Genomic DNA, 19141 nt, shown 5'->3' with positions numbered 1-19141 from the left:
TTTTTCTGATTGTTTAATGTGGAAACCAGAAGGAATTATGCTCTTTTGCTCCACTCTGACATAACACAAAAGAAGCAAGGGAAGGGGGGAGGGCAGTCACCAACAGTGGCTATTCTATTGTTTTCTCTCAAAAACTTGGCAAAGCAACAAGCTAGACACAGCTGAAATGTGCTGGCTAAAAATTTCTCAAAACTTTCATCGGAGACAGACACAAACCATGCCTAATACCATCACAGGGAAAGTTTGTCAAAGCCACAGATACCTGAAAAAAGAGTAGCATAAAAAAATCAAATATTAGTAATCCCTATACATGTACAACATTACCAGCATTGCCTACAATTCTGATTCACATGCTTTTATGCATACCATGCATGAATTACAAATTAATGGTATGCTCTAAATGCATATTTTGGTTTGGGGTTGTTATTTTGTGGTTGGTCAAGGAACACTTCCTTGATTTTGGTATTTTTAGAAGTACATCATTTGATTTCAAAACAGGTCTACAAAAATTGTCTCCGCTCAAATGTGATCTCTCATACTGGGGAAATTAGGAGTTGGAGGGCTCTTTGTTCGTGAGTTTGCATTTGAGATTTTAAAAATTTTTTTAAAATCCATTCGTGGCTCATTTGCCATTTCAAGTCAGAAAGAAATCCCCTTACTAATAAACTTCCCTCCATTTATCGTGATCAAAAAGCAGTTACATTTCATTATCTTGAGGAAGGTAACAGACCACAGGAAAGGATCTAGGCATCCTGGGGGACGCGAAATTAAACACGAGCCTAAATGTGCCCTTGCTGAAATGGTATCCTTGGTTGCACGAGGCAGGTGGAGGGAGGGGATCCCTGCCCTGTGCTCAGCGCTGCTCAGGCCACACCTGCAGGGCTGTGCTGAGTTCACGCTCCCCTGTATGGAAGGCATGAACACACTGGAGAGGGCAACAAGGGGCCACAAGGATGATGAAGCGAAAAGAAAGCATCTCTCCTAGGAGGAAAGGCTGAGAGACCTGGGACCGTTCAGCCTTGGAGAAGAGGCAGCTCGGCGGATCCCCTCCGCCTGTACTAACACCTGCAGGGAGAGCGCCAAGAGGACGGGGCCAAGCTCTTCCCAGTAGTTTTGGTCCTTCTTCCCGCACGGCTTAGCGGCCACAGAAGCAACGGTCCTGCTGTGTACCACCGCCGCTCCCAGCCTGAGCCACGGCACCCCAAGACGGTCCTACCCTCTATTCGCGGAGCGGAGTATTGCAAGCATTTTCAAGCTCCGCTTTACCCGAGAGACACGGGAGTGGGAGGGCGGGGGGCCTTGAGGCCTCCCGGAGAGGGCGCGGTGTCGGCCCCGGAAGGAGGGGGGTGACGTGCCGCCGCCGCGGGAGGCCATGGCGGGGGCTCCGCCCGCGGCGCCGCGGGGATTCCTCGGGGCGGGGCGTCCTCCGGCTGCCACAGACGCGCCGCTGCTGGCCCCGCCCCTATATAAGGGGCGGCCTCAGCGCGGCCCCGACCGCGGCTGTCGCGTCTCCCGCACCGACCTGCGCTCGGGCACCATGGCAGGTCAGTGTGCGCCCGCCCGCCTCGCGCCGCTCTTCGCGAGGGCCGCGGGCCGCGCTCGCGGAGCCGCCACGCCGCCGCGGGATCGCCGCCGCCGGATCGCCGCCGCCGCGCCTATTTTTAGGCAGCCGTCCCGGCGGCGACCTGGCTTCGGCTGCTGGGGGCAGGGGCTGCTCGCGGGGGGTTCAGAGCCGTCCCGCCGGGCACCGCTGTGCGGTTTGAGAGGACGCGTTCGGTGCCGGCTCTTTCCGCGCCTAGCTCAATGCTCTGCCCCAGGCTCCGTCCCCTAACGGGACGGGTGTCGCCGGCGTGGCGGGGAGCAGGATGGGCCGGAGAGGCCACTGTAGGGGTACAGCGGCTCGCAGGAGAAAACCCAGCCCTCTCCTGAAACGCCGGAGAGAGCTTGTGATTTCTCTGATTTTGATACTTTGCAGTGAGTAGGTCCTTACGGCTCTCCACGTACGTGTCACTTCTTTCTTCCGTTTTTTTGTTTTTGTTGTTGTTTGGGGGGTTTTGTTTGTTAGGGTTTTTGCTTGTTTGTTGTTTTGAGGGTTGTTTGTTTGGTTTTCTTTCCCCCCGATTTTCACCTAAAGTTGTCAGCAAAGTCGGTTTCATTTTCAGGTCTGGAAGCCTGCAGGAAGTCTGCCCTCCGATGCATGTCTTGATAAGATGCTCCTGTCTCTCTAGGAATCCTGTACTCAAAAACAAATGAGATATACTAGCGCCTAACTCAGAGAATAGGAGAAAAGGCAAGCACCTGTGAACTCTGGCTATGCCTAGGACAAATCTTCCAGGGGAATTTTTTAAATAATCTGGGGCAAGCACTCCAGTAACCTCTGCATGCCATCAAATGAAAGATCACTTCTAGCTCAGACTTCTAGGATGCTAGTGGGTGTGTAAGGGCTAGCACAAAAACTCTTGCAAAGAGATATTATAGCCTATGAAGTGGGCAGCCAAAGAGTTCTCTGAAGTAGCATGGTTTTGTCTGGGTAAGTCAATTAGGAAGCTGTGCAACTGCCTCTCATTCTGTGTGGTTTCGAGGACATACTCTCACCAAGGGTTCATTATGTTTCAGGCCTAGCAGTGGCTGCTGTGTAAACACAAGATTATGTGAAGGAAGTGTTTACATAGAAGGGGAAAAGGATGATTGGGGGACCCACACAGCTGAAATACTTGATGTTTTGGTAGAATGGACTAGTCTTTTGCAGATAAAGCTTCCATAGTAAGCACCAACTAGTCTTGCCTAAATTGTAGCATGAGCTCCTGTACTTACGAATTATATAGAATAGAACACTTAGGTATGATATATAGACGATATTGAACACAAACAGGATGATATAGAGTAGATACAATAGAAACTTTAGATATAGAACAGAAAATAGCTTATTTGAAACTTTGTTAAGTTATACTGACTTAAATGGTCTCCAGGTTGGCAATATTAACCTCCTGTCAAGCAGTTGTAACATTTCCTCCTAGAGCTGGGATGCAATAGGGGGTTTCTTAGCCTTTATTCCATCATTAAATTGACTTTATTTCCCTAAAGACCTTTGTGTGTGTGATTATTCAGTTTCAAGAAGATGAGACAGAGTAGAAGTGTACCTGCTAACAGGTCAATGAAGAAAAGATCTGTCTTTCAGTGGCAAGGTCACTTTAAGAATTCGTGCTACACTGCTAGGGGAAAAAAAACCCAAACAACATTCATATGAATATTGGGCACAATCCCACTGGATTTTTAGTCTGAGAGCATAGTGTCAGACTTCCATGTATTGAATAGTAACATGCAAACTACCTAGTGAAAAACCCTGTCCCATTAGGAGGAGGCTGTTTATACAACTTAAAATATTACACTCTTCCCCTTTCAAAGAAACATAAAGTTGTTCTGCAGACTTGCTGAATATGAACTAGTACAAACAGGCAGCTAAAAGTGAATTGAAACAAAATATCTTTATTCCTGGCATTATAGGAGCTTCTTTGATCTTTGTGATTGACCACTATAATCTAAATCCCTTGGGACTAGTTGGTTTTGCTGCTAAGCAAAATAGAAGGTTTTGTAGCTGGTCTATAGATCTTGCAGACCAGGTTTGCAGAGCTTACAGGCAGTTATGGTACATGATTGTCGCTTGTCAACTGTTAAGGGCGTATTAAGTTAAAAAGATATTGATGATGGCTGCCTCGTGAACTTAGGCGTTGTGCCAAACAGCAATTTTTCGGAAAGGAGTCAGTATTTTAATCTTACTACTAGGCTTGATAGTAAGCCTTTAAGTACCCAGAACTCTCACTCTGATCTAACGTAGTTAACACCTTTTGTAAAGAAAAAAAAATCAAAGTTGCTAAAATAAATTTGACTCTTGAAATTCTTAGGAAAAAACTGTTTGGTTGATAGAGTGAAAATGGATTGGTAGAAAAGGACATGCTTTGTAAAGTGATATAACTGAAAGGAGGTCTACATTAAAATAGTTAACAGTGAACTGAAGAACTTTTATAAGTTACTTGTTTGCTTTTGAGAGTCCCCCTCTGGCAGTTTAAAACAACATGAAAGAAGGCAAAGCTTGTATAATACGGCTTCAATAAGTACTATAGGGTAAAACAATCTGTCTTAAGCTACATTTAAGATTCAACTGGAGCAGAAGATTATAGTACCTCTTTTTGCTCAAAGAGTAAAAATTGTTCCTGCAAGTTCTAAATTCCTTTTTGTATTACTAGTTACTTCCCATTTAAATCTTGCATTCTTGTGACAGAGCTGCAATCATGGGTTGCAGAACAACTCATCTGCAAAATCCTGAGCTAGCAAAACTTAAAACTGTTGTCTAAGATATAATTCAATGCTTACTTTCATTTGAAAATGAATTGCAACTTTTATGCTGCTTTAGTTTCAGGGTTGAGAGTTGAACCTACAGAAACTCTACAAAACTCCACTAAGTTTAGGCCAAAAGCAAGCCCACAGACTCCAAACGCTTTTTGCATAATAGCATATTAGTGGCCCAAGTAGAGCTATTTAGACTTTTGGATTGTCTCTACTTTTGGCATGACTTATTTAACCTGGGCAAATTTGAACTGGTGCTCTCCTGAAATGGTCTTGGTTTTGTGGGTCATTTTACTGCATTTTGCCATGTGTCAAGTTACCAATAGCAAATATAGCTATGCAAACAATCTGCTTCATTGAGTCACATAGGAAGGCCCTGTACACAGAATTAAAGGGCATATCTTAGAGGTCTCACAGCAAGATTACCTAACAATACTAGGTTTCTAATGTATCTGTCTCAGAATAAAGTAGCGGATGGTGCTAACTTGTCCACCTTCATTTCTTCCAGACCAGTCTTTTGTGACTCTAGCCACAAATGACTCCTACGTGAAAGGAGCACTAGTACTTGGTTCATCCTTGCAACAGTATAGAACAACGAGGAAGCTGACTGCACTCATAACTCCTCAGGTCTCAGATCTTATGAGGTAAGGTCACTTACATGCTTCAGACTGCAACAGTTCCTGCTGATGTGCAGGTTGAAAAATGGAAGTTAACTTTCTTAATAGTAACCTTTCAAAGCTCTGGAAGCTAAACAGCTAATTTCAGCAGAACTCAACTTATCTGGAGTTCTGTAAGTTCTTCAAACATGAAACTGTTTATGTTTTGGTGTGTTTTTCTTTTTTCTTCCCTACGATGAGTTAAACAAATAGTCTGCAGTTAGAGCTCTAAACCATGACTTGATACTGATATTTCTGCTGGATCTTTGCTCTTTTGTAGTCCTGCTTAGAATTGTCCAACAATGTGATATTGCCTGTGCATTTGTTAGTGCTATGTGTATGCATGTGGAGGTGGGGGCAGGGAATTAGTGTTTATTTGTTTTGCAGAAATATTCCCAATTGACATAATATAACACAAGCTCTATTGAAATCTAGCAGACACTTCAAATTTTATCATGGGAGAAGCAAGCAGAACTGAAGTAGCACCAAGTATGTCAAATCAGCAGCTCAACAGAGGCATCTAACAAGGTCACCACAGTACATCAAATGAAATTAAGAGGCAACTGCTTCCTAGAGCCTCCTTAGAATAGTCTCACTATGGAGTGGACTGGATTCTTTCCACATGTAAGAGGGTTAAAAAAAAACCAAAAAAAAAACAATGAAACAGTTGATAACTATGGGAACTACAGATGATAGGTCAAGATTCTCTACATGGGGAAATTATTCTGAAAAGTTATCAATATATAGACACAATAGAGAGGTGACTCAATAAAGTAAATGCAGTGACTTTCCCTGGAGTCTCCTGGCAGCTAAATGGTTGTATTGCTATTAAAATGTTGCATATAGGATCATCCATTTCAGCCTACTAGGTGAGCGTGCTCTTCGAAGGTGAACCTTAAATGTATCTATGTGCTAGTGCGAGCCACCTAGTACTGTGCCCTTAGACCAGTGATACTTATGTACCTAATGATGTAATTGGAACTTGCAAATCTCACCTTGTCTCCCCTAACAAAGTATGCCCGAAGTTCAGAAGCACTGACCCACCAACTGTCAGTATGAAGATGGCCTTGCAAGGCAGAGTTCCAAAACTCATTTAAAAGTTCTGTGGCTTAAATTGTACTGGCAGTTGCTGAGCATTCAAGATATGCTGAAGAACAGTAAGACTTTATTGATGCTTCCTATTTTAAGCAGCATGAACACCTTAATCTCTTGAACTAATGGTAATGCTCTATTGATGGTAAAGCAAAGGTTGGGTAACTGCCACAAAATTTCACTACACTGCCTGAAAGTTTGTCACTCTTTAGTGAATATGATACTGGTTCAAAACATTTTGTACCCACAGCCATAACTAAGTCAATCTTGAAAAGACTTCATGGGATAAAGAAAGTTTTACCAACTAGGTCTAGTCAGGTGTCTCAAATGTCCCAGATGTCAAAAATCCAGAACAGTGTAAGTATTGCATAAAATTGTGTCTCAGCTGTTTTGGATTCAGCTACTGTCCTGCTCAAGCTAGTCTAAAAGCTTCCCATTTTTTAATTGTCTGCTCAGAGTAGTCTTATAAGTTGCTAGATCTCAGAGTCTGGATGAAAAAAAAAAGCTTAGTGTATGACTTACTGAACTTGATAGCAATGCCAACTAAAACTCTGTGGAAGAAAAAAAAACCCAAAACCTCAAAAGACTTTTGTTCCCGAAAATGTGCACATTACAAACTTTATGGCAGACAGGTGTACTCGTGTGCTCCAAAATATGCAGTCAACTCTTACTACTTTTCAACAAGAAATGTTGCCAGGTTTCCTGTTATTCTGCTTCTCTTTACGGAATCTGTCATGCGGTCTGCTGTTGGAGTACCACTAGAACTAAATCTTGCCAATTGACTCTTCCCCAGGAGAGTGCTGGAAAAAGTCTTTGATGAAGTCATATTGGTAAATGTCTTGGATAGTGGGGATTCAGCACACTTGGCATTAATGAAAAGACCTGAGTTGGGCGTCACACTAACAAAGCTTCACTGCTGGGAACTGACACAGTTTTCAAAATGTGTTTTCATGGATGCAGACACAATGGTAAGTGGCTGTATCTCATGGTACTTCTCAAAGGCCTAGTATCAGGGTTGTTGGATTTTTTTCTGTGGGTTTTTTTTAAGAGTAGGGGTAATAGATGGACTAGTAACAGTAAGACTGTGTGTGCCTTTTAAACTAAATTAACTGTTATGAAGTCTGTGGGGACTATTTCTGTCAAGTATTGTCTTCTATAAGATGAACACTGATAAAAGAACTTCCTTTCATGTCTTAGTGTTGATGCCAAAATCCATGAAAAACATGATACCACAATTCCTAACCTAAAAGCATTTTTTTAAACTCCTTTACAATTAGGTTTTGTCAAATATAGATGAACTTTTTGAGAGAGAAGAGCTATCTGCAGCACCAGATCCAGGCTGGCCCGACTGTTTTAATTCAGGAGTTTTTGTTTACCGACCTTCCATTGAAACATACAGTCAGCTGTTACAGTTTGCCACAGAGAAAGGCAGCTTTGATGGTATGTATTAACTTGTATTCCAGTGTAAGTTAGACCAAAATGGTCTAACAGTATTTGGGATGGCTCAGTAGCTGCATACATCTCATGGGGACTCTGTATTATGGAATTCTCCATGTAAGTATGCAAAAATTGTGTCTTTCTCCAAAATAGAGGCTATCATGACAATACGTAGTAAAATTACTTTTTTCAGGATTAATGAAATAAAAACTGAGTTTGGCCTCCAGACTAACAGTGTAGAATCATATAACAAGAAATGAAACTCCAGTACTGTGCTTCAGACATTCCTAACACTCAAGGCTTGGATGTTCTATACTAACTCAAGCTGCTATAGAAAAAATAGTACTGGTCAACTTGAGCACAGCTTCAGAGAATCAAACATTTGAAGATACAGCTATCTCTTCATATGCTGTGATGGCTTCCTGTCATTATAGGATAGTGACTGTCTCTTTTCCAATATCAAGCGCATGTAGTAGCCTTGGCTGCTTCCCACTATAGGTTACTTGGGATCCACCACTGTATCAGGTTTAAGCTTGAGAAGCCAGGTTGTGATGTCCTGTAAGTCTACTAAATCTGTTACTGTTGCAGTAAAAGCTTATGTTGCTTGGAGACAGCTATAGTTAAAGACTTCTGAATATCACTGTCTTCTGTCACTTAATTTCATCATGTAACTACTGTGGTAGAAAACAAATTCTAACTGAAAAAAATATAGAAAACTATGTAAATAAGACCATAAAACGAAACTCTCAGATAAAAGGTAATGCTGACTTACCTCTCAGTACTTTGTGAAAAGTAAAATATTCAGATGTCAATCCTAGTCTGCAGAATAATCCTTGTTACTGTAGGTACTCTTGTGTGTGGCCTTCTCAAGAACATTGGTCGCAGCTGCATGCTCAATGCTACCTAATGAAAATGAATACTGCCATGTAATAAAGGTCAAAGGTGCAAATTGATCACCAGCTATAGCAAAATCTGTAGCATAATTCTGAATTGTTGCATTAAAACAAACAAACAAAACCTCCCAAGACCAACCAAACACCCTCTCCTCCCCCTCCCCAAAAACCTCAACCCCACAAAAGCAACCAAGCAAAAAACCCCCAAATGAATGGAACTGTTTTTACAATATGCTTTCTGACTTGAATACTAAAGCCATGCAATAGTGGAACTTTCTTTGTCCTAAAAGCAAAGCAATTGTTGCAGCACTTAAGAGCGAAAACAGTGGGCTAATTGTTTAGTTATCAAATTTCTAGAACTGTAATTTGTACTTCAGCTTCAAAATCTTAGTTTTTATTAAATGATAGCATTGATCTGAGTAATGATGCCATGGAGACCTAGACCATCTGTATAAGCTACTGCTGAGCTCACGAACTTGGTAGGGAGAAAGGGAATTGAAAATTAAATTGACCTAGAGAGTAATAAAAGGGCCTAGGAAATGTAGTAAGAGAAACCTGTGAAGGGTCACTGCTTTTAATGGGACACAGGGATGCAGACTTAACAACCTACCAAACTATGTGTAGTTGAAGTCAAGCTGCAAGTGCCTTGTCTGCAGTAGGAGTAACTAGGGCATAGAAGACCTTCCAGAATATTTCTTGTATGTAATAGCAGACAGCTGCTTCCTATGTAGTACTGTTGTCCAGAAATGGCAGAATGATGGCTACTTATGTAGACATCTCCTCTGTCTCTCTAAACTTTACCTTTGTAGATAATAAAGAATATGTCATGCAACTACTCTAGATACCATCTAAAAGTAGTGGATAGGAGAGAAGTTTGGTTTTAGAAGAAATCTGGTAGTACAGCTACCTTAAGAATGTTGCTGTTGCTTAGACAATCCTCTTGCTTTTTAGCCTGGGATCCAAAATAGTCTTGCTGTATTGTACCTTGATATGTATCTGTAAATATGTAGTTAATATTAAGTACTGCCTGGTTTTTCACCTGATGTGTGAGATCCTGTTTATATAACAATACTCCCATTGAAGTCTGAAATAGGACAGCTAGATACTGCTTTCATTGTCTGCTTTGGCACAAATGCATGCAATCTGAAAAAAGGCCAAGGATGTAAACCAATCTAAACAAGTCAAAGTCCTGTAGAGTAAGTTAAATACACTCTTGCTGCCCCTTCAGTTCTCTTATGATGGATATAAGTTTTTCAAAAGTGCTTTCCTTCCTTTATGGATTGAGAGGCAAGTGAGAGGTTTGAAATTGCTGGACTGAGTCTCCGGCTGTTTCTTACTCTGCAATCTGCATGTATGCTGACAGCTGTAACAGGATACCTAGAATTTATATTTGTCAGTGTACTGTCCGTACATCTAAGTTTATGCTCAGCGTCCAGATACTTCAGCTTTTGCAAAAAGCAAATTCTGCTCAAACAGCACTGATGGTATAAACCTTAATACTGCCCTAAATCAAATCATAGTCTCTGCTGACTCAGGAAAAGGTTTTTAGTGGCCTGAGTGCTTAAGAAAATGGAAGATTAAAATGAAATGTCGTCTCCTAAGCTATCCATTTACCTACCCCTTAGTAATGCTACTTGTGCATGCAGTGATAGGTGAAAGAATACAGCAAGTGAAAGTCAGAGGACTCCCTTCAATCTCCTTGATAAAAGGGATTATTACCATTTAAAGACTAATCGTATTCTTTGTGATAAGGAATGAATGAATGGATGTAGATAAATAGGTTTTTACTTCTCAGTTGCTGCTTATAAACTAGTCTACTCTGGCCTGAAGGTTATATTTATTTTTTTAGCTAATTTACTACTGAGATACCAAACAACTTCAGATTCCCTTAACCTTGTAACAACCTCTACTTGCAAACTAAGACATGACCCTTCTGAATACAGATTGTTATCCTCATTTAATGGTTAGTCAGGAGCTTTTTATTACAGAATTAGGAACACCTATTATCTTTTAAGGAATTTGATGGAGTCTTACTAGAATGGTCAACAAGACTACATGTGCTTTTCTTATCAGATCAGTGTGGAGGTAGATGCATCTGGGACTGCAGGTCTAACAGGCCACTGATACCCTGTCAGTGAGATGATGTTGGTCATGCATCTGTAAGCATAAGTAATAAAACTTATTGCTGCCATTTGATCTTCAGAGCTACAGCTGAGCAGTGCTCAGTTGTACTGTTTTATTGTGGGGTGTTATTGCTGCATTATACAGATTGAACTTAAGCTGTAAAAGAAACTGAATGTCAGAGTTTGTGAGCAGCTTCCTATCTTTTACCAAAAGTAACCCCATATATACTATTTCATTCTCTGCATTTTTGGAATAATCAAAGGCTGCAAGGTTTACAGGGCTGTTCACAAACAGAATGTAGTGCTCTGTGCCAGACTTCTACAGGACACGATAACTGTGTTACCAACTCTTACTTAGTAAAGTGACTGAAAAAGATCTTCAAATAGCTGTCTGATGCTTGTAGCCTATTAATGCTTTCTCTTTTAGGTGCAGATCAGGGGTTATTAAACACCTTCTTCAGCAGCTGGGCAACAACAGACATGAGCAAACATCTACCGTTTATTTATAATTTGAGCAGCACTTCTGTATATTCCTACCTTCCAGCATTTAAAGCGTAAGTTGAAAACTTCAAGAAGACCTTCAGAGCTTACATAAACTAATTTCTTGTAACAGAATGAACAGACATGATGTGAGCTTACACAGGTTTTTTAGAAGTAGACTGTTCCTGCCACTCAAAATATCATAATTTCTTCTCTTAAAAAGAAAAAGGTTTAATTGATGAAAGTCAAATTCTGCTGTATCTTCAGCTTAAACCACTCATCCCTGGTGATAACACTGAAGTTGAGCAAGCACATTTGACAGGTCACTTGCAAAAGGAAAAACCACTCCTCCAGTATAGGATACAGTCTAGAACAGTTCTAACCAATGGCAGTAGGCTCCTTAATCAACTTGAGCTGACCTTCAGCATGTCACTGGTGGTATCCTTCCCACTTAGACAACTTGCCCTTTCTTCACTCCAGTTACTTAGGGTGTTTAACAACCAGTAGTTAAAATTTCACCTAATCAACCTATACCATTCAAATAAGTGTGGTTGAACAAAGATTTGTATCAAGGTAGAATTCTCTCCTAACAGTCTTTCTAGACCTCCGTCAGTTCCTTAAGTGACAGCAAGATAGAACAAAGAATACAGCCAACCACATATCATTGCATATTTCCTCTGTGACAAAGCCTGTATCCTCCCTAGCTAGCAGTGTTAGTGTGGCATGTGAGTAAACTGTATGTCAGAGGCAGGGCTGCTCAAAGTGTTATAACAATCCAGTTGAAAGGGGGTGGGGCAAGGGGGGGAAAGAATGGACACTGAAGTGTTACACAGAAACTCTTTATTTATTATGAGCTACAGAAGTTGGAGGCAAGAAGAGGGAAAGTGCCAAGTGCATAAAAACAATCTGATCTCTGAATGACATCAGGTTACTAGTGTCTAAAGCAGCAGCTGGCATAAGCAGGCCTTGCTGGCTCAAGATCAAACTATGTCTTGTGATCAGAATACTATTTGGAATCTTGTCATGCTAAAAGTGGAACACTTATTTAAAGAAATATATGCAAGCCTCAGAATGACTAAGTAGCTGGATAGCATTTGATAAACTAACATCTATTGTAAAGTATGCCCTCTTTCCATGGCTGGCTGTTAGTCTCATGACCTTATTTTTACAAATTACTTTGTTGCCACAGAACACTAATTGGATCTGGGAGCTCTTGACAAAAATATCTTTAACTGATTGAATCAGTTGCTTAACTGAATTCATCAGACCTTCAAAAATAGAATGCTGGAAGTGCAGCCCTTGTAAGTAACATTGCCTGCTCAATAGATGGAACAAGTTCCCTTGGTTAGATCAGCAGCTACACTCCTGATAATCAACAGTTAGAATATAGTGAAATTTAAACCTACTGACAGCAATAGCTAAGTTTTTTGCAGCTTTGTACAGCAAGACTAGATTTCACAGCACTCTCAGTAATCCTTTTTCCAAAGGAAAATGCCAATTCATGACAAATGCTCTCTAACTTCAAAACAGTGATGAAGGACTTTTCTGGGAGATGTGGAAAGACAGATTAGTTGCTGAGGCCAGTGTGGACATAAAGCTTCCTAAAAGTTGAGCTTAAATGCCCAAATAAAGTATTGCAGGTCCAGAAAGTATCTAGAAAGCAGATGCTGAAAACATTGTGGAAGCTTGGCATCTGTTGTTCTGACTGTAAGTAGACAGGATACCAAGAGTATACTTCTCCATTTGCAACAAAGGTCATGATACTTCTTATGCATTCTATTCTCTAGCTTAACTTCCCTTGATTTTTTAACAATAAGTTTCCTTAAAACAGCAGCAGCCTAAGATGAAGAAAACTCAGGTTTAGTATTGACAGCTAATAAAACTAAAGTAGTACCCTTACGCTAAATCAAGACTTTTGGGATTTAAAGTTAAAGCCCAGTAACTGACCTCTTGAGGGCACTTTTTTTTTTCATGCAGTTAAAGCAAACACTTGGCCTTTCATGCACACACAAGTCTTCGTTCTGCAATAAGATCAGTTGTATTGAAAACATTGAACATGAACATTGAAATATAGTTAGGGACCTTAAAATAGCATGAAACCTACAACCCCATTCAAATGCATACTTGGTTTGAATATTCTATGGCTTTTGAAACACACCCATATTGTCTCCATACACAAAACTCTTTAACACTTGAGTCCCGGTCAAAATGACCAGCATCTGCCTAATAGAACATTAGGCAAGCTACTTGATGTTACTTTCCATTTCAGTCATATTATGTTGACAAGAAAGTCCAATGTGATGCAAACTGAACTAGGTGAGATAGTCACTGTTAGCAGACAGACCAGTATTGCTTGGTCACAAGACTGAATCAAGCTAAAACCCAGCTCTGGAGCTATAGGAGAATGATGTGAATTTTGTCTCTTTCAGTGTTAAGTTCTTTACTTGAAAAGAGGTGCATCTCATCTTTACTTTTAATACAGAAGAACATACTGATAACAGCTGGGACAAAGCTAAAAGTCCATATTGAAAATAGAGTGTAAAAGGTTTCAAAAAGAAACAAAAACAACCCGCTACCAAACCCACCCATGGTTGCCCTAAGGTTATTTAGGAAGTAAGGGTTGTCTAGCAAGACCCTGCTGCACCAAGACCAGGAGTGTTCTGAAAGGGCTTGGTTATACAAAGTTACTATTTTGCAGGGGCATGGTCTCCTTGCAGCAGAGCCATCCAAGGATCCATTTCTACAGGGCTATAAACTGAAAGAGTAACTCAACACTGACTGTTCTCTACATAATACTTGTAACGCTTAACTCTCTGGCTTGCTGACTTTGGAGTAGAATCTTTTTCACTTTTAAAACCAGTTCCGATTGCAACGGCTGCTTGAGACTGCTCTCCCCTGAGCTATGGACATGACCCTAAAGACTTGAGTTGTCTGTAAGTATTTAAATAGCCCAGACCACTAGGTTTTGGCTGTATTCTGACTAGTGCAATGTAGAATTCAGCTTGCATTTTTTCAGTTGTATCGCAATGCTTTCAGTCCCAATAGACATGGGCAGTTTGATCATTTAGCATTTAGCCACCTAAATATATTCATATTTGTTTTCTGGACAAATATGGAAATAACAGGTTAAAAAAAGTTATGTCTGCCTGTCAAAACTTGTTTTCTAAACACATGTACAAACTGACTTCTAAAATTTTTCTGCCCGACAGGTTTGGTGCCAATACTAAGGTGGTGCATTTCCTGGGAAGCACAAAGCCGTGGAACTATACATATGACTCCAGAACAAAAAGCATAAAGGGCAACATGGATGACCCTAAAATAGTTCACCCAGAATTCCTCAACATGTGGTGGGATATCTACATAGCTGATGTTTTACCATTACTAGAACAGCATGGAATTGTTAAAGAAATCACTACAGGGGTAAATATGGTACGTGCTCTAATGGTCTTGTGCATCCATACCTAAGTATGGATGACAGGTTATTTACCAATGCATCAATTTCCCTTCCCTCTGTCCGTCTCAAAGCATGGGTGTGGTTTAGTTTGTGGGATGCAGGGTATTTTAGTTTTGTCCTTTTAAGCTTGGAATAAATAATACTACAAAAGAGAAGCATGCTAGACAGGTCTTGGACACGGCTGTATGCTCGCCTAAAACAAACTATGTACATAGTTAATGTAGCACCAGGTCTTATACTGTAGTAAGTTCTTTGATGTAGTAACTTCTTTAATTTATACAGAGAAGGGTCTACGTCTTAATGTGTTGCAGCTAATAAGGTTCTCAAGCAGAAGAACCCTAGTTCAGCATGCAAATATGTACATATAGATCTTGCATGGTGAATCACATTGCCTAGGACAACCAAACTAATGCTTCTAACTGTAGTTCTCATTCACAGATTCTAGCAGCCCGCATCTGACTGCGGACATCTTAGTCTTAGCTTAGTACGTGGACCAGTTTAAGTTCTCAGCCTTTCTAAGACCAAAGTTATTGATGTCTTCAGATGTGCTTCTCTTGGTAATCTTGCATCTTTCTAACAAACTATTTGCAGCTATCGGGCTTGGTCTATACTCTGGCTTTCTCTTGTGGCTTCTGTAGAGAGGTATGAAGAACTGAAATTTTCCTTTTTTTCCGCCTTGCTAACTTCTGTAACTCTGCTTTGTTATTTTGCTAGGAAAGCCGCACAATCCCTACCCATTGGCAATGCTTGCTACTGCGCATGATAACATCAACTTTGTTGTCCCGTTCTATGGCCTGTTGCTCGCTTTAGTTGTACAAAGTATTTCGATATTTTTACTCTACCTTTCCTTTTAGGCAGAAGTTACAGAGGCAGTGTCCCACGTATCAGTATCACCACTATTACCAACTGAATCTTCAGAAGAACGCAAGGAACGGTGGGAACAAGGCCAAGCTGACTATATGGGAGTGGATTCCTTTGACAACATCAAGAAGAAACTTGATACCTACCTTCAGTAGAAGTGCCTGTCTCAAACAGTGGTGATGCAAGGACTTGTTCCAGAACTAACAGCTAGAAAGGTATAGATGGTGGTCAGTTACACTTGCTAGTAGCTTGAGGAAAAACTTGGCTGAAGGCCTCTGCAGTGCTACAGATGAAGACTGAGCAAAAGCTAGGAAGCAGAATCCTTGGGCCACCTATTACTGCCCAATTTCCAATTCTCCATACTAGATAAAGCCAGGTATTTTCAGCTTAAAATTTCTTCTGTTTTGATCAATTGGCTCAACATATTCTTTAAACTGGGTTTGTTACCTCACCTCATTAGGTGATTAGCATTGATTCCTTTGCTTGCTGTTTTAGATGTAAAATCTAATTCATGGGATTGCTCATACACTGGAGTGGTAGCCATTCTGCTTTACCATAAATGTATTAATGACACTGGGATACATACATGTAACAGTAATAGCACTGCTTTGCTCTTCCAGTCACAATTGCACTGAAATTTTGACCAGGTTCTTACGCACAGTGCCTGCAGCATGGCAGAATGCGTTTTTCAGTTCTGTATACTATGGGACTAGTAAACTGAGTTTTATCTGTTCCTTGCAATGTTGCACTTGATACAAAAATAAAAAGTTATCATGCATTTCTGTCTTCCCTAAACTCTTGAGCAATTAAAAAAAGGAGCTTTAAAGCAGTCTAACTAAAATATTCAACAGGTATAAATATCCCTTAAGCTTTGCTGATATTACTCAAGCTCTCATTAGCAAATGTCCGGCTTTTAGTTCATAATTATTTAGAAGTACTTAGTGATTTGCTAGGGAGTTGTTTAGGGCCAATCCCCGTATTAACTTGCCATAAATATAGGACAGGGCACATGAGGAAGTACCTGCTGAAGCTGTTTACATTAGTAACTTGAAGTTTGGGAAGAAGGCATCCTTCTTTCAAGTGACTAAAGAAACACCATCCCTAATGTAAGCCCTGTACAATGAACTTAGTCATAAAAACAACTGTGATACTACTTTGGCAAAGAAAGATTACGTAGCTGCTTAAGTAACTGTACCTACCCTGGTAAGGAAAACTACTTTTTCCATGTGTAAAGACAGTAAAGAAAGTGCTTTTTTTGCCACACTCAAGCTACATGTACTCCAAGACACATGGAAAAGCAGTAAAAATAAAGCATGCTGATGACAGATTGGCTATCATCTGTACTAAGGTTTTTTATCCTTAAGTAAAAAGTCTAAACAGAACAAAATTAGTGTTTTTTTTTACAGCTGTACCTTGCACAAATCCAGAAACACTAAGAAAATATAAATTCCTTATTTCCTAGTAAAGGAGGATTTTAGCTGGAATTTAGTGATGGTGCTAAATCTTGAGCCTAGAGATAAAATAAACGATCAACAAGCTCTCATCATTTGCTGGTAAAGCAGAAGAAATAATATGAGTATAAGGGTTGGTCTATTTTAACTTGTTTTTACTACTTAATTCCTCTATGATTTAGTTGTTCGCCATTTAGAAAAAATGCTAAAAGATGAGGTCCAAACCAAAGTAGCTTGTAGCTACTTAAAATAACATAGTATCTGAACTCCAGGTTGTAACTAGCCCTTTCCTGTATGAGTTTTTCTTTTGCTGTGTTTTTTGTTTGTTTGTTTTTGTTTTTGTTTTTTTTTTTAAACAGATAAATTTGAAGTTGTGTGAAAGCAGGAGGGATTACTAGTTACAGTCTGTAATGAAAAAAGTATAGTTTATCAAACAAATATTGGAGAGTTCTGCATACTCAAAGACTACTCTATGGAAAATGGTAAAATACTCTTTTAAAGCCAAACAGTCTAACTTGTCCTCCCCTTGTCTGTATTCATACTGGAGAGTAGGGACATTACTTCTTTTTAAACTTAGTTTTAGAGAACCAAGAAAGTATAAAAGTGTGATACTTATTACCTGCCTGAAAATTTGGTTTAGCATGTATGTTTTGTTACATTAATACAATAAGATAAGGAGAGATGCTGAATAAGATGAAAACCAGCATGTTTTGGGTTAGCAATACCGTTAGTGAAGAAAGATAACCTGTGAAAAGAATTCTGCTGTAGCCTCTGTAACTCATACTATGATCAAGTGTTTACCACAGCCTCAGGAAAGGCATGACATCTATACCAAATTCTATGCAGCTTATTTTCAATAAAATGACCTTTATGTCATTATTTGCCACTATTTCCTTCACAATTGCTGTAGGCAGCTTTTGCAGAAAAGTAGAAATCCCTTTTTTCCCTTGCAATAGCATCACTTGATACATCAGGCAGTTTTCTGCTCTAATCTGAATGTACTCAAAAACAGCACTATACTCTAAACATCATTATTCAGAAGAATCACAGCACTGCTTAGATTGCAACTCAAATATTGGAACTTCATCTGCCATAATGAAGCCTATAATCTAAGGTTTTCCTTAAATGGTGACAACTCAGAGCACCTCTTAAAAGCTTAAGAAGCATTTTTTCCATATACATCCTTATTTTATGTATAGGGTAAGGAAAAAAAAAAAAGGAACAAAAACCCAAACCCCCAAACAAGCAAACAAAACCCAACCAAAATCAGAATGACAGACTACTAACTCAATCTTTGGAATTAAAAATAATTCCAAAAGCGTACTCCTAGAACATACCGTTCAAACTTCACAAAAGAATGCAAAAAGCCAGACTACTTACAGATCATGAAAAGCAGAAGAAAAATCCAAACAGTCAGAACACCAAGGTATTTAACCACTTGCTTACTGAACAGCTTTATCAAATCAGACAGGACTTTTCTGTGCTCAGCTTTTACCTTTTTTCTCTCAGATACATTAATGGCTTTCTTGGGAGAGACCATAAAGCTTAGTATTACCTTCAGTGAGTTATATGTGGCTTTGGAACATGGAAATAATAGATTAAAAAAATACTAGTCATTGTTTTTAGTTGTTTTTATAATCATACTAAGCTATTTTACAAAATGTCAGTATATGTTCACATAAGTAATGGTGTAGCTTGACTAGCCATAGAAATGGTTCTCTTGCTTGTGAAATTCTTACTTGCAAAATGGATATAACAAAAAAAAGGCCAAATCCCCCCTTCATAGTTGCAAATTATTATTCCAGCTTATCTCTAAATATCAAAATCTATACCAGCAAAACACAAAGAAAGTTTAACTTACATAAACTCTATGCAAAAAAACAAAACAAAGTAAAAAAACCAAAAAAACACCACCCCCCACCCCCCCCCCCCCCCAAAAAAAAAAAAAAAGACACTCAAAACCCAACTTCAATCAGGTTTGGCTGTTTTCTTGTTCTTTTCCAGCCTTCCAGGGGCAATCAGATACTGGGGTTCATGCTGTCTTCCATCGTTTGTGTCCTTGTAATTCTTTTTCTAACAGACTTAAAGTATGCCTTTCTCCATAGCTGAGGTGCTGACTCTCCAAGGATGGCATCAGTTTGATAGTTTGCGTGTTTTTACTTCCTTTCTCACTCCTTTCATTAGCTCACTTGCCCCAAATAGTAGATATCTTCCCTTTATTTCTCAGTCTTTTTCCACTTCCTATGTTTGCAATTCATCTTATAATCAGCTGGTTGATATTTTCAGATGTAAGAGGTGAAAGACTTTACAAGTTTACAGACTCCATTTCTCTGCTGTCAAGTACACTTCC

General features: G+C 39.8%; 1 protein-coding gene across 2 annotated transcripts; it reads left to right on the top strand.

Annotated features, from left to right (window-relative positions):
• Window positions 1–1357: 1357 nt before the first annotated feature.
• GYG1 (glycogenin 1) lies at window positions 1358–17667 on the top strand. 2 transcript variants are annotated; one of them, XM_059855967.1, is made up of 7 exons: window positions 1358–1544; window positions 4853–4988; window positions 6886–7060; window positions 7370–7532; window positions 10973–11099; window positions 14235–14454; window positions 15338–17667. In XM_059855967.1, exons 1-7 carry the CDS (start codon window positions 1373–1375, stop codon window positions 15518–15520), a joined length of 1176 nt encoding a protein of 391 aa, XP_059711950.1. In that variant the 5' UTR covers window positions 1358–1372; the 3' UTR covers window positions 15521–17667. The 2 variants fall into 2 exon arrangements, with proteins under 2 accessions (XP_059711950.1, XP_059711951.1); XM_059855968.1 differs by having other exon boundaries at window positions 15334–17667.
• Window positions 17668–19141: the final 1474 nt, after the last annotated feature.

The sequence above is a fragment of the Haemorhous mexicanus genome, chromosome 10, assembly GCF_027477595.1.
Source record: "Haemorhous mexicanus isolate bHaeMex1 chromosome 10, bHaeMex1.pri, whole genome shotgun sequence".
Taxonomy (NCBI): Eukaryota; Metazoa; Chordata; class Aves; order Passeriformes; family Fringillidae; genus Haemorhous; species Haemorhous mexicanus.
Note: the sequence above shows the minus strand (reverse complement) of the source record. Positions and strands in the feature narration are given on the sequence as shown.

Excerpts from the sequence above, each read along its gene's own strand:
- GYG1 (XM_059855967.1), top strand. The coding sequence starts at position 1,373 with ATGGCGGGGGCTCCGCCCGCGGCGCCGCGGGGATTCCTCGGGGCGGGG. Across the intron at positions 4,989-6,885 it reads CAGGTCTCAGATCTTATGAG|GAGAGTGCTGGAAAAAGTCT; the intron begins GTAAGGTCACTT and ends ACTCTTCCCCAG. Across the intron at positions 7,061-7,369 it reads TCATGGATGCAGACACAATG|GTTTTGTCAAATATAGATGA; the intron begins GTAAGTGGCTGT and ends CTTTACAATTAG.